A 23,210-nucleotide genomic window follows, 5' to 3' on the forward strand; every position below is an offset into this window, starting at 1 on the left:
ACATTACAGGTTGCCTAGAAACAAGATGGATCTTTTGGTAATGAGATAAAAAAAACACCCCTCTTTTTGTATTTCTGTGGCTTACATTATTACAGTGTTTATGTATAAAAATTAACTATCCACCTCAGAAATGCTATCACTGTTAATCCTGCACACCCAGTTCAAAAATTGTCTTTTTTTCAGAAACAGATGGGTGACGGCAATAAAGAGGACAACATGACATTAAACTAAATGACTTTAATAAAAAAAAAAAAAAAGATTCACTTTCAATTCACCATAACCCTCTGACCTCTCTGTCCAGCATGCAGAACAGCAATAAAGGGCTGATACACTGGTTGTTACTTTTACAGCCCTACAGATTCAATATCTGTCACATCGAGTGTAGGGCTAACGTGATGGCAGATGCTCCTTCTCGAGCAGGAAGTGAACGCTAACATCGACTCAAACGGGTCTCCGTTTTTTTAATAGGGGGAGGTGTGAGGGCCCTCCTTGGTACTGTTGTTGTTTTGTTTTTCAGGGTTTTGGCTTCATCTGGTGGTTGGAGTTGGCATGCCTGCTAGTTATTGGGAGACCCGCTCACCAACCTGTTGATGGCAGATGAGCTTCACCTGAGTGGAATTGCGTATAAGCCAGGCTGCCACAGTTGTTTGTCTCTCACTCCCACTGGACAACCAAGACAAGCAACCTTCGGCCATGTTTTGGTGTTGTATGAAATAATCACATGATCATTCACCACAAGGTCTGCCAATCAGCACATTAAAAGCTCACTAATGACCTAAATTAAATATTTTCAAGCATTAGAAAAACAAATTCTCAGATCAAATACTATTACTTTTGCTGCAAAGAGTCAATTTCCCCCAAAATAGGTTTGTATCAATGTTAGCTGTTCTTTTTTGTTGAAGTCAACAAAGCTCACCAGCTGTTATTTTCATCAACCTCTTTCTCGTAGAACCTTTTTACCCAGCATTCAATAAAGCACACGCTGCGACCAGCTTCTCTTTGCATTTTGAATTACTTGGCAGAAATGTCCATTTTGTTTTGAACTCTTGGCTGATTTTATTGTTGAAGTTTCATAATGTGTAACCTCTATTTGTCTGACTTCGAATTTTTGGTTTTAATGGATAACATTGTGCTGTTGATGTTGTCCTTGTATCGTCCTTGTTCTCATCTGTGTGCTCAAGACAAACGGTTGTCTTGTTGGACAATGAATAGATCGGACTCAGTAAAACACATAATTCAAATGATAATATACACAACAAATGTTCATCTTTTTTTTTTTTTTAACATAACATGAGTTAGTAGAACGAATAGGTTGTTCCCTTCATAAAACATAGAGCAACTCTTGAGAAAGCATATTTATTGTGCCAATACAAAAATCCTTTACATGCAGAATGCGATTTCTTAACACCATTTTCTATAAATACAAATATTACAAACATCTTTATTTCAAAGAACAGTTCAGAATTTCAAATCAAAGAAGAGAAGAAATACATCGAACAGAATCAAAATGATCCTACAAGTGCAAAATCAGAGACCTGTGGTTTCTTCTTGTGTAATGGTTTCTTCTAGTGTAATCCCGGCATCTTTTGCCATAGCATAGAAATGGCCCTTCTTCTCAAGCAGGTTGCTCGGAGAATCAAATTCTACAATTCTGCCAGCGTCAAGCACCATCACCCTGTGGAGAGAAACAAAGGCAAAAATGAAAACCCACTAGAAGGGTGCATTTTTATTTCTGGCTGATCTTACTGGAGCCTTTATGAATGTAGACATGATTTTATTTTTATCCATGCATGCTGAGGGATACATATTCAAATTTCAGTTGAGGTGGAAAAATCATGAATAAGAGATTGTTGAGTTTTGATTGTTCTGTTACGAAAAACACAACATACTGTATGTGATTTTTCTATTCTTACATGGCAGATTAAGTCTGTTCAATAATATCTATTGTTTTGTATACTGTAGCTACAAATATACATTTGGTAAGGAGAGTGAAAATGGAAGTCTATACCATACCATCTGTAGGCCTTCTACACATTTTCAAAAGACTGCAGATGAAATTGCCATTGCATTTCACAGGGCAAGAACTCACCTGGAGCTGTCCATGATGCTGTGCAGACGATGGGCGATGGTGAGCACGGTACAGTGGGAAAACTCTTTGCGAATGGTGTTCTGAATCAGGTCATCTGTCTCCAGGTCCACAGCTGCAGTGGCCTCATCGAGAATCAAAATGCGAGACTTCCTTAACAGGGCTCGGGCAAGACACAACAGCTGCCTCTGCCCAACACTGAGAAGAGAGACAGACACTGTGAGTGTCTAAATAAATGTGCTGGGTTGCTACAGATTGCTGTTTTATTTATTTATTTATTTTTGATGATGCACATTTCTATTTGTTAAATAGCCATTAAGGACACATGCATGTTTTTTTAGATCAGAAGATTGAATGTTGCCACTCTGTTGTTTTACTTCCTAAATAAAGCAGAGAATATAAACAGGGATAACATATCTTTAAGATATGTTCACGTTTTAAGTTAGATGTTATCGCTGACTCCACCTGGTCGTAGGCTCTTAGAAGTGCAGCATGTAATGAAAAAAATCTGTTTATGGTCGAGGACAAGTTTTTCTTACAGCTCGTGGGAGAAATACAACAAAAACCTATACATTAAGCTACCACCGACACCGATTGACTCAAGATCCTTTCTTTTGCGCTGATAACAGAAATGTTCAGCACAAGCTCTCAGAGGAGAAGCTTTGGGAGTGGGGACTGCTTGCTCATTTAGTCTTTGTTTAATCATTTAGTTCGGTTGTGAGTAGAACCAAAATAAGTCCCTTTTGAGTGTTTGAAGGTGATATGATTGGCAGAGTTAAACTTGGCCCTCTTAGTCACCATTTGGTTTTGGGAATGGAGTGAACACAAACACCCGTCACCAATCAAAGACAATCGAGGGCCTGCTTTAAACTGATCCAGCTGAAAATAGATAACTACAGTCAACTCTCAAAAGTGATTGTGACTGTTTGCAATCAAACAAAAGCCATTAAAACTTAGCACTAAGACAAAACTCATGTTAAGTGTAAAAGCAGATGGCTGCTGTGACTTTTGATCATTTGATTGCAGATCAATTTCATAACAAATGTCTTCATGTAACCGCAACAAATACAAACCCACCGTTGGAGAATTTTATAGAAACGCTAATGAAGGTACAGTGAATTTGTTTTGAAATGACTCTTTTTAAAGATTTCCATGCACTACAAAAGATCCTTAATAATTATAAAGCTATTTCGGAATTAGGATCCAGGGGCTTTTAGTTGGCTGGGTCTTGGCGGGTACTAATTATGTCTTTGTCCTTTTTGTTATGTAGAAGAGAAGCAGTTATTTCGAGTGCCCACCTGAGGTTTTCTCCTCCCTCTGAAACTTCATGCTGCAATCCTTCCTGCAGCCCTGCCACATATTCCTTCAGATGGGAGAGTTCCAATACTCTCCAGATGTCCTCATCACTGAATCTGTCGAATGGATCCAGGTTCATCCTCAGAGTCCCGGAGAACAACACTGGATCCTATACCCACCAAATTCACGGAGGTTAGTTACAGTCATGAAAGTGTGGATGAAATGTGAATCAGAGTTTGTCCATACCTGTGGTATGATAGTGAGGCTGTTTCGAAGGTCATGCAGGCCTAATGTGGAAATATCTATGTCGTCGAGGAGGATTCGTCCTTCAGCAGCTTCAATTGTTCTGAACAGGCAGTTGGTCAGACTTGATTTTCCAGCTCCTGTGCGGCCGACAATACCAATCTGAATTCAGGGAGAGACGGCATATGAAATAAAAGATAATGGTAGACACATCTTAACATTTCATCTTAACACCAACAATCACTGACAAACAGCATGATTATATAAAACACAACACAAACTGTGTGTCCTTGTAGTGCACTCGTACTGTATACAGAACTGGCAGAGGATTTCAAACTGTACTTTGCAGCCGGGTGAACTAAACTAGACAACCGTTGAGGGATCTGTTTTCATGTTGCAAACACTTCAGTGACATATGAGGACATGTGAAGTAGCGTTCACTTTTGTTATCTGTAACAGCTTGTGTGAAAGCAGAGATACCATGAAACCTTGAAGGATAAAGATCTCCAGATTCAGGAAGAACATGTGCATTGTTAATCCATAAAAAGTGCATGAGTCCAGCAAAGAAAAGAAACGGCCAGATTGGACACAAATCATCTGTAGTTAGATTGATAATGTTCCCCAAATAAAGGGAATAAAATGAAATGCAGAATAAAGTTCAAGGTGTGTTTATAGCTCCCGTTTGGAATTTTTATCTCATTATGACGGTCTTTGATTAAATCGGATGTCTCTATATTGGCTATGAAAGCAAACACGTCCATTAGTAACATATAGTTTGTTATTTTTGATGCCTGAATAAGCTGTCACTGGGACGGTGTCATGCGAGCAGATTAACTGCATGTTGTATATTATCAGTGAGTGATAACCACTTACACGTGCACAGGACAAGGTCAGTAAAGAGCTAGGATGATGTACCACTCTGTCCACAGGGGGGTTCCAGGAGCTTGAGGATCCTGCTTTATCTATTTGTAATTTTATGTGATAGAGCTTTCGTTTGATTTTTCAGCTTTTACAACACATTTTTAAGGAATCAATTTCTTTATTTTAATAGATATATTTTTAGGCTTCTATGCCTTTATTATAGGGACAAGACGGTGAATGGAGACAAAATTATGGGAGAGAGCAAGTATTCAAGGACTACAGTGTCTGGAGCACAAACTAACCACTAGGACACTGGCATCCTAAAGTACGTTGTCTTGACAGTAATCTGACGTGTTTTCAATGTCATGACTCTTCTTTTTCTTTTGGGTTAAATGCATAGTTGATCTAGTAAGATGCAGATAGGCAGTGTATGTTCAGCTTGTAGGGGTTTATGTTCTGCACTTTATTTTAGTTTTAAAGAATAAAAAATCCAACAATCATGCAGGTATGTAGAGACCATACAAACCTTCTCAGAACTCTTGATATCACAGCTGATTCCATGCAGCACCAGGTCTAATCCAGGCCTGTAGCGGACCTTGAAGTTCTCGAACGTTACTCTTCCCTCCTCGGGCCACTTCTTTGGAGGCCGAGTGTCATTCACCCACTTAGCCTGTCGAGACAGAGGCTCACATTTAAGAAGGAAAATGTTGAACTATAAGAACTGTAACGATCCTGATTCAAGCTGCCAAATAGAGACAATCAGTTTTTCTTTCTGTTTATAGAATTTATATGAATATAGTATGAACTCTAGTCAAGGATACACCTCACACCTTTGTGCTATAAGTAGAAATATGTAAAAGTCATTGCATTTCTTCAAAACGGTCTTCTTCTGTTCAAGTTTTAAACAGAAAAAAGGGCAATATGTTGAAGGCGACTCAAGAGTTTGTTTCATCTGGGGTTGGGGTGAAGTAGCAGAGAGAATCACTCCCATGATTCCCTGCCAGACTGGCGTCATTTTTTGTTATTGTTTGGATTGAGTTTGAATTTGGCTGAATTTATAGACTGCGTTTAACTTGCAGAATCCCAATGGTTCAACTTGGATTGTTTTTTTAACAGAAGTTAATCATTATTTTAGAATTTTTATAAGAGTTTAGATTTGAGCTTTTCAATGTCTCTTCCCCAAGCTGGAACATAAACAGATCTGACGTCTTGTCAAATGTGCAAAAAGTTCAGTCTACTTTTTTATGGGAAATGTTTTCAACTGAACAAACCTCGTTCTCAATCTCAGAGTATTCATTCACTCTCTCCACGGCAACAATATTTGTCTCAAGCTCTGAGGTCATCCTGACCAGCCAGTTGAGGGTCTGAGTCACCTGCAAACAGACAAAGGGCAGAGAAGAGTGCATTGTTGAGGCCATTACCATCACCACCAGAAAAGTTATAATAGAACATGTTTTGCAGTTTTTGAGATAACAGCGGGAGCCACTTACATTAAGGGCATAGGATATAGAAAGGCCAACGATGCCGCTGTCCAAGGAGTGTCTGGAAATGACAGCAAACAGAGCGGAGAAAAACACTACCAGGTTTCCAAGGAACTCCAGACGGATGGCCAACCATCTGTCGGGAAAACACAAGCATTAAAAAAAACGTAATCTATTACATTAAAGAATACCAATGTGCTTAGATTTGTTGATTATTTTCTGTGCGAGAGTGAGTTCTTTAACCCACCTGTTGGACACTATCCATGGATAGACGCTCTTCAGGTTTTCATCAATAGTGATTTCGTTGTGTTTGAGAAAACGATCTTGATGTCCGTAGGCTCTGATCACAGACAGACCTGATACAGTCTCACTGAAATGTGAGTATATAGGAGAGCGTGACACCGAGTCCAGCCGACGCAGCTGCCTTGAAGTCGCTACATAAAAGCGCTAGGTGCAGAGAAAAGGTAGGAACACAGAACAAAGGAAATATGTATTTAGATAATCTCTTTCTTTTTTTACTTTAGTTTGTTTTATTTTTCAACCTCTGTTTTTCCCCAGGTCAGGTTGTTTTTCTCATGCTTACCTGTACGAAGAAGTAAACCACAGCCAGAGGGATGATAATAATGATGAAGACAGGTGTGGCCAGACAGATGACAAACAGTGTGCCCAGCACACCTAGCAGACACATGAGCCAGGAGCGGAAGGACTGTGGAATCGCCTCGTCCACTGTGAATATGTCCTTCAAGAGCAGCAAAGGGAGAAGCTGGTTTTTATTCAAATCTAATTTCAAGTGACAGAGTGAAGTGTCAAACCAAAGTGTTATTATGTCCTCGCATTCAGACGGCTTGATGCAAACTTATTCAAGTTACAATCCAAAAATGTCAATTACAGAGAGGTCTCAATCCAAAAATGAAAGACAGGAAAACAGAAGAAAAAACATGTCACACGTCAACATGATAATCTTAAGCGGCTTCACTTCAGGGTGCAGAACGTTGCACTCAATATTTTCTTTGTTAGTTTGTTTAAATTCTCATTTCTCAGCATCTTGAAATCATTAGAAAAAAAATCCCTCAAGCCATTGCTGTTTGATCGTGTTTAATGCTCTGGTTTTTTTGCTCTGTTATGAATTGACACTATACAAATAAAGATTGATTGATTGATTATAAATAAAATGTATCATTATTGTGACTATTACAAATGAAATGTTCCTCATTAGGAATACAAAACAGTAAGTACCAGATCATACCTTTGCAAAGCGGTTGACCACTCTTCCAATGGGTGTCGTGTCAAAGAAAAACATGGGAACTCGCAGAATGTTGTTGAGTAGTCGTGAATGCAGGATACGAGATGCATTGATAGAAGCGTTGGCCAGGAGCAGAGTACCAAGGAACACAAAGAGGCCTGCAGGAAACAAGAAGAGTTTACTTTGAAACCGTGACACCTATTTCTTCATAACAGGTTGAAAAGATTAGTGAATATAAGATGCTGTTATTTATTTTTATAAATTGAAGCTCCAAATGTCACAATGAATCTTAGCCTTAAAGGTAAACAAGATTTAACTTGTTTGTTATTATGTTTGTTATTAAGTTATTTCATTAAATCAATGAAGATTAACTTATTGATTATAGTATATCAATGCACTGTAATATTTCACTCTAACTACAATATTATTTTTATCGTTCTTGGCTTTGGAATGATTCGTATTCAAGAGGATATAACATCCCCCTTTCCCAACTTTTCAAACAGTCCCCTGTGGTCTAAATGAAATACCTGTGCTTTACTTTAGTCAAAATATAACATGAATCAAGCACCAGAGGAGGTTTGTGACCCTGTATAAACCAGCCCTCTTAAAATGCTCAATTTTGGTGTGTGTCTCTTTAAATGCAATAAATGCAAAGCTCACTTGAAATGTGATACTTTGCTTTTTGTCTTGAGGTTTCTGATGTCCTGTGCGTGGCACCATGAACTGTCTTGTTGCTGAAATGTAAAATCAACTATGTAAATGTGTTATAAGGCAGATCTTCAGCTTCTGCTATGAAATGTGGGACACATGTTATGAATAAGGCACACAGTGTATCCTTTATGTTCCTACTATACAGTTAGTACAGCCATTAAAACCAAAAAAGTAAGGTCCACTTATAAGATTTCAAAGAAACAGCAGGAAAAACTTCCATACTGTTATAATTGTCAGGCATGATTGTTGGTCTTTGTTACAGACTAAATTCAGCATAGTCATCTATATATTTAAGCTGCATGGTCACTTTAATAACCTGTTAGTTTAATGGTTTTATATACTGTAGCCACACACTGACTCGCAACAGGTATTTCATTCATTTGTCTGAAACTGAACATGGAAAAGTGCAAAAGAGCAGTCTACTTCCTGAACTTCGATGAGCTCTTTGGAGAGGGCCTCATACTTAAACTAAACTTCAGCCATAAGTCTCAGTGTGGGGAAATAAAATCAAGTATTCCAAAGGAGTGATTTATAATTCCTAATCAATAAAACGTACTGCTGAGATTTTCTTGACACACAGATACTGTAGCTCCCCAGCAGAGAGAAGATTGGTTGTTACACTTTTTTTTTTTTTTTTCTTTCTCTTTGAAGACGACTGCCAGATAGCATGAAGTGTGAAAAATTGAGTCAAAGTGAGCTAACAGAAGACATATGATGGTTTCTTGACCTTTAGTCGTCCGTATTTTTAGTTTTCATCTGACCTGATGGTTGATAAAGCCAGACAACGAGGAAGCTAAACTGCCGGCTGCTCATTCTTAGCACAACGTTTTATAAAGTTGTACATTACTGATCCACTGCAGTATGCAGTCTCACAATTAAAACACCTATGTTCAAATGAATCATGTATTGTTTCAGAGGCAGCAATACTGTTATGTTTCTTATGTACTGTATGTAATCACATGCTTCTTTTATGGATGAGTCTTTTTTTGGGGGGGAAATATTGATTATTGTAGAGATAGGATAGTGGCTAGAGTTGGCTATCAGGGAGAATTGGGAATGACATGCAGGAAAGAAGTCACAGGTTGGATAGTGAAATCCAAATCAGCCTGGGTTCAAACATTAGCCAGTCCTGTTGAATGAATAACCATTTCATAGAGAAAGTAGATTACATATGATCCAACAACTTCTCTGAAAGATGGAGAAAAAGTGGATTGCTGTGCCTCCAAAATTGTATTCATGCACATTGTATTATTTGTTCAGCAGTAGCAGGGATATATTATTTCCGTGCAAAGAAAACTGGAGCTCCAGTTTCCATGAAAGAGGAACAAACTGCAACGTATGTGCCATTAATTTGCCTTTCAGCACAGATGACTCAATGTTGAATGTAACACGGACCACAAACCTTTGGGAAATCAGCACAAGTAAGCAAGCTTGCCACAAGTGACTTAAAATGGATAAATGTTGTTAACAGTTTGACAGATTTCTGCTAACATGGCAGCAGCACGTCCTCACTTTCTCTCTTATATTCTGCTTTTCTCTGACATCTAGTTCTGCTATGTGATTTTGTTTGTCTTATTCTATCTATTATAAGCTGCTGGACTTTAAAAAAAACATTCTGACAAAGTGTTTCCTGTTAGTGAGAACACTATGATTTAAAAGAAAGGGAAAGAAGAAAGTAAAACATAAACAAATGTTTTAAAAGGCACTAAAACCAAAAAAGTAAATGGAACTTTTTATTTACCCTGAGCGACACCAAGAACTCCAAACACTCCCACCCTGGTGTCCCTCTTCCAGTCAGGGTATGTCATGTTGTAGTAGTCCACTGCATCATTGGTCCAGTCACTCAGCCACAGGTTCTGACCAATGAAAGCGATGTTCTGGATGAAGTAAACCAGGAAAACCACGTTGGAGTATCCCCAGCCCATGGCGCGCATGTACTGCATGTATACTGAGAACTTCACCTGGACATCAGAAGAGAAGACAAAAGGCTCAGGAAGAGTTTTCTGCTGTTAGTGAGTATTTTAAGGCAGATTAAAAACATAATTACCTTTCCTGTTTCCATAGTTTCCTTCTCAATAAGCTTCTGGCCTGTCTTTACATCATCTACAGGTTTTTTTAAAGAACTATTTTTTCTTAGTCTGACACTAGAAAAAAAAAGGACAAAGAATAATATTAGTTACACAGGAACGTTAGTTTTGAGTGGTGACTTGCTAATTAACCAGTTTCATATGCGTCTATTTCATTGCCAGTGATTCGAACCTGCCGTTGCGCTGGCTTCGGCGGATACTGTTTTCTCTCTTCAGGGTAGCTGAGACAGTGTCCTCCAAAGGAGAGTCTGGCTGAGCGTCATCTCTTTCCGGGATGAGCTCTATATCTGCGGTGTCCCTTGAACCTTCTGAAAAAACATGGCAACATTCAAAATGATTTCTTTCAAAACATTACCTTGAAGTAAATTCACTTTATTGAACTTCTTTCAAACAAAAAAAAATATTGTGTTTGCACAAACAGAGAAAAAAAACTTTATTGCAGCATATAAACACTGCAAAAACTAAAACCATACCAAATATATTAAAATATCTCATTACACTGATTTCATTTGTTTTTATATTTTGAAATCTGATGATTACCTGGACCTGTCACATGAATAAATTAAATTAAATTAAATTAGACATTATTGATTCAAAACAAGAGAATAAATGAGATAAGATTTGAGTTTTTGCAGTGCTTTCAAATTTTGTTATCATATAGTTTATCATGTGCAGAAGACTAACTACAGTGTGTATCATATGGTAGAATTTGTGCAGTTTTCATCCATTCTGCACAGACAAAAGGTATCATTACCTGAGTCTGAATGGTTCTGATTACTTTGTTCTTTGGCATATGTGTCTAGAAACTCGGAGAAAGCTCCTTTACTGGCACGAAGGCTTTTATAGGATCCAACCTCAGAGACCTTTCCATCCACGAGAACCACTATTTCATCAACGTATGGCAGGAAGCTCACACCGTGGGTTACCAGGATACGAGTCTGCAAAGACAAAAACAAGGTTTGCCTCAGCTGTGAAATGATCATTCGTTTAAAAGATGAAAGTATATTCTCTTATGTTTTAACCCTAAGGCCTATACAATAGTTCTAAAGCCTGAACTGTTCTTCTATTGTTAGCCCCCCCCCCCCCCCCCCCCCCCCCTTGCCTGGAATGTGTGTGTGTGTGTGTCTGTAGGACCAGTTTACTATACATTATTCATATTGTATGCTGCCCACATTTGCCCCAATGCAGTGTTAATATTGTAGTGAATCACAAAGTTTGAAATAACGTTATTTATTGCTTAATTTAACCTACCTGTAATTTACACCAATTTATACACCATCACACAAATACAGAACCGCACAACCGACAAGCAAAGGAAGCAATGTTACCGGTCTCAGTTTCTACCTAAAGTTTGAACCGTTTGTTTGTTTGAAGCACACGCCTCTATTTTAAATCAGAATGCAGCTTTAGAAGGAGATCTGTCTGAGTCGACCCCGGTGTGTCTCTGTGCAGAGGCTCAGCTGAGAGCGCAGACTTCCCTGTTTGATAAATATGAGCAAAATATTTCACTGAAAGAAGAAGAATTACCTTGAACTGCACAGAGAGGGCTCATTGTTGTGACAGACTGCTTCAGGAAACACAGAAGGCAGCTCCGATGTTACTTGTTTGCTTTATGTGTATATGCCCAATGAATCAACAAATCAGTGAAATAACTTTTAATATCACATCTGTTCAAGTAAAAATGATGAGTGGATGATTATTATCAAATAAGACGTGACAGCTGTCACTCCGTCACTATTGACAGATAGATGCTGTTCAGCCGTTCATTCACTGTGGTGACATACCTAAAGGGTTCATACCAACAGCTTAACATCAGGCTTCAGTATTTAATGACTGCTGACTGCTCTTTAATGTCATGTCTGCTCCTCCGTACACCTGCAATCAGACTTCTTCCTCTCTCCAGGGAAAAGAATCACCTCTTCATATCCTATTATTGCATTATTATTCAGCAGCCTGATATGTTTGCTTTGAGTAAAATGGGGATCTCACTTGATCTATTAATATATATATATAAATGGTGAGACACCCAATGATTCCCAGCCCTAATCACCACATTGATGTCATCTGAGCACAAACCTTGTTTTTGAGTATCCCGTTCTGTCCAATCAGTTTATCAAAGAGATGTTTTCCCACATGAGAGTCCACAGCAGACAATGGGTCATCTAACAGATAGATATCAGCTTGACTGTAGGCTGCACGAGCCAGGCTCACACGCTGCTTCTGACCCCCTGAGAGGTTGATTCCCTGGGGAGAAAAGAGGAGGAGGAAGAGGAAGAGAGGAGAGGAGGGGGAAAATAAGCAGAACAAATATCTTCAGGTTTTTAAGATCATGCTTAAAAACATTCAAAAATTTCAAATATTTCAAGTTTTTCCCTTTTTTTTTCTCAGTTGCATATATTTGTGCATTAAATTATCATCAGTGTTTAACTTCCTGTAAAACTAAAATTGTTTTAACAGTAAGTATTCAGACTTTTTGGTGTGTGATCATCAGGAATGGGATGGCAGCTTAGGCACCCTCAATGTTAAGTTAAAATTGAAAATTAATTAATTAATTAAATGCATCTTGTATTGTACACCGTTATATGTAATGTCTATGTGTAGTTTTGTTGTATGTGTAAGGTTTTTGTTTTCTGTTTTGGAAAAATTATAAATAAAAAAATAAAAAAAATAAAAATTAACAATATTTAAAAAAAAACATCAGCAGATGTTACAGAGCCTGTAGGTGTCCTTCCTTTCAGTTCCACAGCTGAACAACCAGCCAGCCTAACCTGATCCCTGATGAACACGTCCAATGCATAGTACTTTAGTATTCAAATGAGCCTGTCTGAGCCTTTTAGGCTTTCACACTGTAATTTGTATACATTAATTTGTTTATTCACAAGTCTTTTTATGGTCAAATCGTAAAATGTTCTCCTTGAATTGTATTTATGGTTGCCACTCAAAGCATTCACAACCTTCCTTGCCTTCAATCTACTTTGAAAAAGATTTGAAGAGACCAGATCCCTAAGGCACAAATCCTTCTTTAGGAGATTCCAGGAGAGTGTACCTGAAACTCTTGTTCCCCATTTCGAGAAGCACTTTGGTCACAGATAACGCAGATATGTTTTGTGACTGGGTCACAGAGTGTAGACTTTTTTACAGCACCATTAACATTAATAATGAAATTACACCAATATGGCTAGGTTATGCATAGCCAATACAAAGTACAATGATGACCTAGGGCCCTGAGAATCGCTCCATGGTATTACAGTATGAAAAGATGCAAGGCAGTGAGAAGATGAATGCATTTATTGAATCTTCAAAATCTTTGAATCTTACTTTTTCTCCGATCTCAGTGAGGATACCTCCAGGTAGCAGCTCCAGGTCAGGGGCCAGAGCGCAGACCTCTATCACCTTCTCAAACCTGTCCTCCTCATGGGGAGAGCCAAACAGGATATTATCCTTCAGAGTGGCATTTTGGATCCAGGCTTGCTGTGGCACAAAGGCGAGGGACCCCTGGAGAGCAAGATATGAAAGTCAGCTAAAAAGAGGATATTCAAGCATGTCCTTATTCCAACCAGACACACCGGACTAGTTGAAAGGGGAAATAATCATTACATCAATTTATAGAAAAGGTTAGAAAGCTCTTTCAGCAGAGAGCCTTCATGCTGTGCAGCAGTGTTCACTAATGTCTCTATGATAAACATAATGGTCTAGAGACACATTTTTTACAACCTTTTACTGCTTCCATCATGTAAGCGTCAGACTTTAATGCTGTTCAAGAGCATGCTGCCAAAACAGCCCTTTGTTTACATTTTCCAAATAAAAAAATATTTACAGTAAGTGATTCATTATACTATTAAAAATGTAATGCAAAAGAAGGTTAAGATGTTTTTTGTCAGAAACACAGTCATCCACCCACATTTATTTGGTAAGAAAAGAGTCACAGCAGCAGAGAGACAATGTTCTCCGTTTATTCTCTGTGCCTTTCGAGATGCAGAAAGATGAGGACAAAATGTGATCTACTGGCTCAACGCTCATTAACGAAGTCTGGTCCTACAAATACACAAAACCAATAAACCATATTTATAGACTCTGTGAAGAAACAATTTACTCTGTTGAAGTACAGTTTAGAACATGCATGTTCTGTCTTGCTTTTCAATGACGGAAATAAATTGTTTGGCTACGCATGTTCTATATTTGAATCCTCAAAGATTGTTTCCCCAGCTGCTCAGAGTTAGTAGTTAGTTAGTCGGTCAAAGCAAGTGAAACAGACAAACAGTGATGGAAAAACATCCTGATGAAGTCTGCATTCACATAACAAATAATGAGAGTGCTCTGCAGTTATTATTAATTAGCACTTCTTTATACTCTGCACACATCTGGTTTGAATTGAGTAATATTAATTAAATCCTTGAAGAAAGTTAGGCACAATAGATGTCCCTGGTTAGCTATGTACAGTATTTGCAAAAAGAAATAAGGTGTCACCTGAATGTTAATAAACCCATTTGTGCTGTGCATCTCTCCCAGGAGGGCAGATATGAGAGAAGACTTTCCTGAGCCCACAGCTCCCACTACTGCTACCAACCGACCTGGCTTGATATCCAAGGACACACTGGGGAACACACACACAAAAAAATTTCCATTAATGCATTTATTACAGAGGGAAAACACCAAATGCCACAAGTGTCATTTTGTATTTGACACAACAAACGCACTTTTTCAGCAGGGGCTCAGCTTCTCTTTCCCAGGCGAATGATCCGTCACGGATGCTGACAGCAGAGTCTGATGGTTAAAAAGGGGAGAAATCAACTCAGAAAGAAGGCGGAAACCTATGAAGTCATTTACAAACACCCTCAGTAATGGTACAAGCAAGGTTCAGAATTAACACCAGCAAAGCACCAAATGTGGAAAAATGTTCTGTTGGGGGATTGAGTCTCAGGAGGATATATGCTACATAAGTATAACAGTACATAGTACACAGTACATAGTACATAGTATAGAAATACGTAAGTATTTGTGCTAGCAAAAACTAGCTACTTTCCTGACTATCATTTTGGTTGCATAACAACTTGTGCTAATGATAGACCCCGCCTTGCTCTGCGCCCTACCCGAAGCTCAGCAATCTGAAAGCTTGTTTTGAGTAAGGCTAACCAGATATATATTATGTGTGCAGATTGGCAAGGAGTCATACAGTTTTACAAATGATTTATTTCTCTTTTGTGGCTGGTAAGAAAATGATTGACTGGTGGATTCTTTTATCCTCAATCCGCCCCCCTGACTGGTGTATTTGGCGAATTCTAGACCATGAGTAAATGTTGATAGTGAACGTACTGAAACTTGGGTCATGACGAATGATATCACTTTCGAGGTCATCGCCTCCAAGAAACTTCTCCAGACGCTTTTTGGACACTGAGGTCTGAAACATGATAGTAAAGTTTAGTGAGGTTTTGGTGCAATTTTGAAATGCTTGTTTACAACATGTTGTTGTTTCTGTACCTGCACGATGGCAGCAATAAGCATGGGCAGCATGGCAAGGGGAAATCGCAAGATGTTAAAGAGAGAGATGGAAGTGAAAGCTTTCTCTGCTGTCAACACGTTGTCTGGACTCACACCTACAAACACTGCAAATGTGGCAAGAGAAACCTGAAAAAAAAAGTCAGTGTTAAAGAAAAGATAATTAAAGACTGTTTTTCACTTTGCTCCCTCTTGGATTTTTTTTGTACAAGGCTCCTTCACGACACTCACCAAAGCTGGAGCACAGCTAAAGACGAATGTGGAGACCGATGTTAGGTAGGCAAATTTCCTCATGACCTTCAATTCTTGCCCCCTTATGTCTTCTACCTGGGTCTGGAAAGAAGGCTCCCATGCATACAGCTTCAGAATCTGGTAGGAGAAAAAAGATGAGGAGGGGTGGGAAAGGGCATTGTGTAAAATACGGAAAAGGAAGGGTGGGGGAACAAAGGGACAGCCTTAAACCTCATGTAGTTAATGTCAATAAACAGAAACTGGAGGATGCAGTATAATGGAAAGCACTCTCAGCCAACATGTCAACCTTTCCTGAGACAAAGCACCTTTTCTTTGAAGAAGACTCAGATCCATTAGAGTTTGATTTTCTTACATAAAGGCAGTGATGGTGAGTAATTAATTATTAACCAGAAACATTAGAAAGAGTTCTTACCTTGATCCCATTCAATATTTCATTCATGATTTTCAGTCTCTTGTCTTTGAACTTCATGTTTTCTATCTGAAAATAAAATATATAAATTAGCAAGGCACTGTAGCTCCAACCCATGTCCCACAGATCCTAAGGGAAGACAATAAGAAGTACTATATCAAGAAAGAAGCCAAGAAAAGAAAAAAGTTGTGACCAGGAATACATTTAAGTGTATGTGGAGACCAGAGGAATGTAATGAGGAACTCCCACTCGAGCCAAAGAATTTGGTGATTTTGATACAATATTATATTTACTTAGATTTGACCACCTTTATTGTTGTGTGCAGGTAAATTCTGGTTACCCGTTTCTAATATCAGCACAATATGTTTAATGTCATCAGTTTTATCTTTTTTCCAAATACATGAAAGGAATGTATGTTAGACTCTAGGAATTAAGATTAAGATTTACAATCGATCACCCTCTGAGTACACGGCACACTATCTTCTAAATGTGTAAAAATTATGTGACCACTGGTTCAGCCTACCTGGAGATTTCTGGCCTTAGTGGCTAGTAGACCATTAATAGGCACCATCAGCACCATCACCGCCAGTCCTGCCAGCACAGAGGGTCCTAACTCCAGCCACAGGAACGCTATAGATAAGATGATCTGCAGAGGGCAGGACCACAGCAGGTGGATGAAGTTTGTCACATCGTTGAATCGCTGGGCATCTGCGGACATCAGGTTTACCGTTTCCCCAACTGTTGTCTCTTTACGAGCGTCATTTGACACCACCAACGCCTTAGAGAAGGAACAAAGATGAGTTTATAAGAGAGAGAGGGGAATGGAAAAGAAGCAACAAAAAAAAATTGGGCTAATTGGTTGATACTTCTTAAACAAAACAAAACAAAAATAGATGATTTTATTTCTCTGTATTGAAAGACCATCTATTAATCCATCACCAAAACTCCTTGGTTTTAAAACATTAATAGTAGAGTGAATGACAATAATGATAAAATTGAACAGTCTTACAAGCTGCCTCTGTGACAGGCTACAAGCTCGTGCAGAAAAGTTTTTCTGCTCTGTGGTAATAACAGGTTGAGAAAAGTTGCTCACATCGTTTGAAGGTGAAGAAATGCGAATTACAGAAAAAAAACAAAACATAAAGCTTCCATCAATGAAATAACACTGAACTTTTGACATACGCCTCCAGGTATGTGCAGAGTACAAAAGGTTGCGTGTTTGTAAGAAATGTATGATTTAAAAAAAGCTTTTCATCTTTTCAACCTCTAAACACAGAAATGATATCTTTCCCCACTTTTATATTGAACAGTACAGTTCATTTCTCTTGACCATGTTTTTAACTTTGCACTAAGAAAAAGTCATTTTGATGTTACCCTTTTACCTTTTTATACACAGCGGCCATTATGGCAGTGCGGACCTTCATCCCTAGAACAAAGCAGCGCTGGAAGTACTGCTGCAGGAACAGTGACTGCAGAATAGCCACTACAAGGAGCAGCACTGCATACATATATCCCTCCCAGGTATACCTGGATTTGTCATGAGTGAAGGAGATCATCAACCTAAAGGAAAAGAAAAAGAGAGCTCAACGTTTGGATAATCATTCATTTTTGCAATTGATTTTTAAACAATCAATCTCCCCTCTGTTTTGTGTCCTATTTACTTTGCCTTTCCCCTCCTCTCTTAGACCTTGGTGTCATTGTCTCGGGTTAATGCTAAGCTAGAGATCAGCAGTGAGTGGTTCACTGTATAATGTACAATGATAGTTGTATAATGTTATAATAATGTAATATTGCCTTAAAGAGGTGAATCACTAACTTTACAGTCTGTTTAAAAACTCTGTTGCAAAAGAACCAAAGGGAACTGAACAAATCAAAAAACACAAGTTCAGGTGATGTCACTTGACATAGAATTGGTTGAGGCCCAGGTCAACACGTGTAAAAATGACCCTGAGTTAATGATTGCACACTGAGTAAAACAACGAAGTGCAGTAAAAACAGTAAAAACAGTAAGACAGAGTAATTAAGCAGGTTCAAAGTGTTTTTTTTTTTTTTTTTACAAGAGACAACAAGATCATTTCAAGAAATGATCAATTAGACATTCACACAATAAAGTGCATACATAATTAGCTGTTTAGAAGATGACACACTAAAGTAGGTGTGGTAATAAAAGTACTATTTTGGAGTGCTATCTGAAATATTTTTCTTGTTTGAGCATATTCCAGGACTTGGCAGCCAACTGTTTTACATTGGAAGGGAGTTGAACTTGTTTTCTCTATCATTACCTTTAATGTCTTTATTATTTTTGGCTGAGAAACTTTACTCACTTTAGGAGTTGAGGACTTGCAAAAGCCAACAGGTCCTGCAGTAGTTTGAAGAAGGCAGATTCAATAAGAAGCCCTTTAAAAGTTTTGTATATGGTGCTTATCAGCCATGAATTGGGATAGTCATTCTCCTTCGTCTTGTCCTTCTTCTTCTTTTTTCCATCTGCTTTTTTCTCTTTTTCCTCCTACAGACAAATAAAACAGTTGAGATAAAAACAGCTCACCCAGAAAATAATCACTACTACTTGAACTCCATTAGGGGTTCATAAAAATGTACCTAATATGTGTCTTGAGTGTTCATCCTCTGAAGCAGACTCTTACCATCATCAGCACATCCTGACTCACGCCTTTCCCCAGACCATTTTGAAAGCTCTCTTCACGCGCTTTGTCTCTGTTCTTTATTGGTTTCTTCTTCAATTTTTCTTGGTAACGGACACAAGCTTTGCCTAACTCAGTTTTCATGAAATGCTGAAAGTGCTCGTTGAGGTATGCAGTGCTATCCTTCTCACTGATTTCCCACATGTCTTCTTGAACCAGGGGCCGCTTGTAGCCGTTCACCACCATACTGAAGGGGGAAAGGGGAGGATGGAAGTTCTGGCAAACATTTAAATGGATGCAAAAATTGTACTTTACATAGTCTTTATTTACCTGTGAAACCAGTTGAAAGTGATTCTGCTCAAGAACGCTGCCCCTTCCTCAGGATTCTGTAGGTAGAAACAAGCTGATGGTTTACATTCACAGCAGACTAAGCTGATGGAGGTTTGGTGTTCTCATTTTGTTACTCTTTTATGAATTCAAAACGCAAAAAAACCCAACAAAAAACTGTGTGCTTGGGTACCTTCTTTACACGCTCCTCAGCTTCAGGTGGGACATCAGCCACAACAGAGAGGACCAATGCAATCAATTCCAGCCCAAAGGTGATGTAAAAAAGACAGAAGCGGGGGACATCATTGATGGCTCCCTGAAGGGCAAAGATGGGTAGTAGGATGAGACACAACAGTGAGAGAAATGTATCAGGCAATTGTTTAACACAAGAACAAACTGCAGATCTTATGTTTCATACCAGCTTTAGTGCCTCTCGTAGGAGGGTTTGAAAAGGGAAGATATCACACAGAAAAAGGAGAAACCAGAAGAGGAAGAGAGTGGCGGAGTCTATGGCCCCATCCCGTCGTCTTACGCCTTCCTGGCACAACAGCACAAGGATCTAAAAGAGAAGAAACATCACAACACATTCATTTAGACCTTGTTGGTTAATAAATCAAAAACATAAGTTTGTGCGTGCCGTATTTACCCACGTGACAGCATACAGGACGGGGTTAGCGTAGTAAACACCAGCATTTTTCACAGTTGAAGATGTGTCTCGGTCTGGACCAAAGTCCTCTCCTAGTGTGACTGCTAAGGATGCTATGGCCGTCAGGAATAACAGAGAGACCACAAGCTGAGGGGAGGAAACACAGAGAAGATTTGGCAAAATGTAACAATTTTGATTCATGATCGTTGCACATGGTGGAAAAACTTCTTCTGACGTCACTCTCAAGGTGGGAAGCTAAAATGCTCCGATTATATCATTAAAGGGTTTGGGGTTGTAAATTGTCTGATGTAAGGTTGGTCCATTAATTATTATTGAACAGCTTAGTCTGATAAGCAAATGACAGAGCATCAGATGAGAAAAATTCAAGGGGATATTCAGAAAATATACAACTTCCCTCCTTGTAAATATGTTCAATGGTGTACAAAAAACATAAACACACAACTGTTCTAAGGAGATATTTAAATTACATATAATTACATATTTTGCATATTGTGAAAGTAATTAGCAACTACCAAAACCAGCTTTTTCTTCTTCCCTCCCAGTTTTTCATTAGCAATTATTAAGTTTGTGTGCATTACCTGTTTGCAGAAGTAGAGTTTGGACATGTGTTTGGTTTTTGCTTTTGTCCTCCTGCAGAGAGACACCAGGTGTCGTGGGGCACAAAGCCACAGGAAGCCCAGGGGGATCCAGACCAGCACTGTCTGTTCCACACATACTGGCAAGTCGGGGTCTACTCTATCCAGATATGAAGCATTCTGAGGTACACACACAATCACACACATGTACAGTGTGTTGTAATACACATTGATAACCTTTCAGTCAATCACAGATCCATACAAAATCCATCCCACAGATGGTGAAACGAACACACTTCCTTATGTGAATCCCAGGAGCTAAGGGGACAACACACCTCTCTGAGTGTGATTAGAAACGTAATCAACAGGGGCTCTCATGTGATTAAACAATAAGTCCCTGCATACAGCTGTGTGCAGCCGCCTGAGTAATGCTGACCTTCAGAGGAGAGAGTTCTTCAGATATAAGAGCTGATAGAAAAGCAGGAACATAGAGTGAAAGAAAGTGAACGCTGGGAACAAAACCTGACAGTTCAAGACCTGACTTGCCTTTTGATTAAAAAAGTAGCAACTTTCAAGCACTTCAAGTTCTTACTACTTTAGCCTTAAAGTCAAGACATGGCTTGATCTGGTGTATAGTCTCCATTCTCCAATCAAGCTCAAATACAACATGAAGGGTCAAGCAGTACACATGAGTTTGTTTTTTACTGTGCAATCAATGTACATGCTGTACAACTAACTGATCACATTTAAGTCTTAATAATTTGATTACAATAATATGTAATTGATTATAAAGTAATCAGACTCCGTTTTATTAGATGGATCAAATGACTATCACAAAAAAAGCTCCATGTCTCATATTTGATTGATTAAGAAGCTGTAACAGGAGAAATAGTTGCTTTTAATGTGTGAGAAATGTTTAGTTTATTCAAATCATTAATTCAAATTCAAGATCTCATGATTATGAGCTAAGGTTCAGGTTACTTTATTTGTAAATTTGGTTTCATGAGAGTCATTTTATACAAAACAGACAATACATAAAACACACAAAGTGCAGATGCGCGGTACAGAGTTAAAAGTGCTGAGGTGCATGATCTCCTGATCTCCTTATAATGAGATCAATATCTCATAATGTCTTTTCTCATAATTATAAGATGAAATTACCCTTCTTTTTTTTTTTACAATCTAAGGACGCAGAGTTATTATAGCTCATTACCATGTGACTCAGTTATTGGATATGTCGAGTCATGTCTTAGTTAAGAATCACATGTTCACTGAGCGCACTGTGTGCAGAGGTGAACATAGACAGGGAAAGAGCGGAGTCATTATCTTTTGGATAATCAATGCCACAGGCTCTAATCAAGTAGAAAAACATGATAGAAAATGGAAATAAATGTTTTTTATGTGAACTATTCTGACGAGAAAAAGTTCTTCTTTTCACAGGGATACTGGACTGTATTGCTTGTATAACATTGTACATGTGTAATTATGTCAACCCTTAGCTATTTTCACCAAACATTAACCTGATTGTTAAAGTTATTCACCATATGGGCTTGTTTCCAAAGTCACAGGTTATTACATGGTATTAATTCAGGGTAGAAAAAGCGTCAACTTAGGTCAACAGACACCGAGCTACGAAAGTCTATGCAAAAACAACATGTCATGATAAGTTACAATCTAAGTAGGGATTTAATGTAAATGTTGAGATAACTCAACATTTTGTGTTTATGTTATCTCCTCAACTATTATACATTGCTTTACAGCCGGAGGGTCCTTAAATTTAATCCTAATTTTTCTCATTAAAAATTAAATTCAAGAGAAGTAAACATAAACAGGTTAAATTAAATAGGAACTTTTTTTTTAAATATAATGATAAATGTCTATATATATATACCTACTAGATTTTAAGGCAGCCTCAACTTGAACCTTTTTAAGCTCAAACAACTAGTTTTCTTTTTTACACTATGACTGTGAACTTACCCAGAAGGTGGAGCCGCAGTACTTGTCCAGAGCTGCAGCACACATGGTCCACTCTGGTGGCTTCAGTCGCCCGTTTGATGAAAAAGACAACACAACTCTTGTTGCCTTCTGCTTTTACTGCTGCCAAAGTCGACTCAAACCTTCCCCCTCTCTCTCCCTCATTGACTCTCACTCCAGAAACAATTGTAGGATTTGATTCTCAGGGGCTTTGAGCCATGAGGCTTTTTAGGCAAAAAACAAGTCTTACAACGTCCTTGTGCGATGAAAAGCTGTTAATATGTCAAAGAAGCAGATGTGGTGAAGCTTAACTTGAGTCTTGATTTGGGTAGTTTCAGGCAGAAGATTTGAAGCGTTGTCTTCTGTCCGTCTTCGGTAGAGGTCTGCAGGAAAAAATCACTCCTGCAGTCGTCTGTTTGTCCAACTGAGAAAACTCAACAACTGCAGTGGAAGTCATTGAGAATCTCAGCCTCGCACCAGCCCACAGACCTTCCCCAGCGATCACGTGTCAAAGTTCAACTTTCTAAACAGATGCCCTCATCAAAGGGAGAGACAGAATGACTTGCTGTTTTCCTCATGTTAGTCAGGACAGCCCACCAAAAAGGGACTGTGTTAAAGGAAGGGGAGGGAGTGGGGCTCATTAGACCCCTTTTCCTGTTTGGTTTTCACTTCTGCTCTGCATGCAGTCCCTCGGTCTGGACTGAGACATTTGTGAGCTCGAGTCACATTTGATTAGTTTCAGGCCATCACGCATTCAAATGGATTTGTGGGGTTACAGCCACTTTAGTGTTATTTGAAAAAAAAAAACTGTGCAGAGTATTTGTGAGGAGAAATGGTTAGTTGGGCGGGGAATTGAGAACAAA

At 38.7% G+C, this 23,210-nt stretch overlaps 1 protein-coding gene across 1 annotated transcript; it reads right to left on the minus strand.

The window, feature by feature from the left end:
• Nucleotides 1-1,342: 1,342 nt before the first annotated feature.
• Nucleotides 1,343-22,934, minus strand: abcc2 (ATP binding cassette subfamily C member 2). The gene is made up of 32 exons (XM_079363206.1): nt 22,351-22,934; nt 20,377-20,553; nt 19,778-19,924; nt 19,550-19,690; nt 19,325-19,447; nt 19,135-19,190; nt 18,808-19,051; nt 18,490-18,671; nt 17,548-17,725; nt 16,689-16,943; nt 16,169-16,234; nt 15,736-15,873; nt 15,487-15,633; nt 15,322-15,406; nt 14,706-14,772; nt 14,476-14,602; nt 13,327-13,503; nt 12,085-12,252; nt 10,763-10,946; nt 10,181-10,316; nt 9,969-10,065; nt 9,663-9,882; nt 7,214-7,368; nt 6,551-6,706; nt 6,215-6,414; nt 5,977-6,103; nt 5,758-5,859; nt 5,013-5,156; nt 3,629-3,787; nt 3,385-3,551; nt 2,090-2,284; nt 1,343-1,675 (listed from the first exon to the last, which is right to left on the minus strand). Exons 1-32 carry the CDS (start codon nt 22,393-22,395, stop codon nt 1,528-1,530), a joined length of 4,713 nt encoding a protein of 1,570 aa, XP_079219332.1. The 5' UTR covers nt 22,396-22,934; the 3' UTR covers nt 1,343-1,527.
• Between the last annotated feature and the right edge of the window lie 276 nt (nt 22,935-23,210).

Source organism: Symphodus melops (genome assembly GCF_947650265.1).
Source record: "Symphodus melops genome assembly, chromosome: 15".
NCBI lineage: Eukaryota > Metazoa > Chordata > Actinopteri > Labriformes > Labridae > Symphodus > Symphodus melops.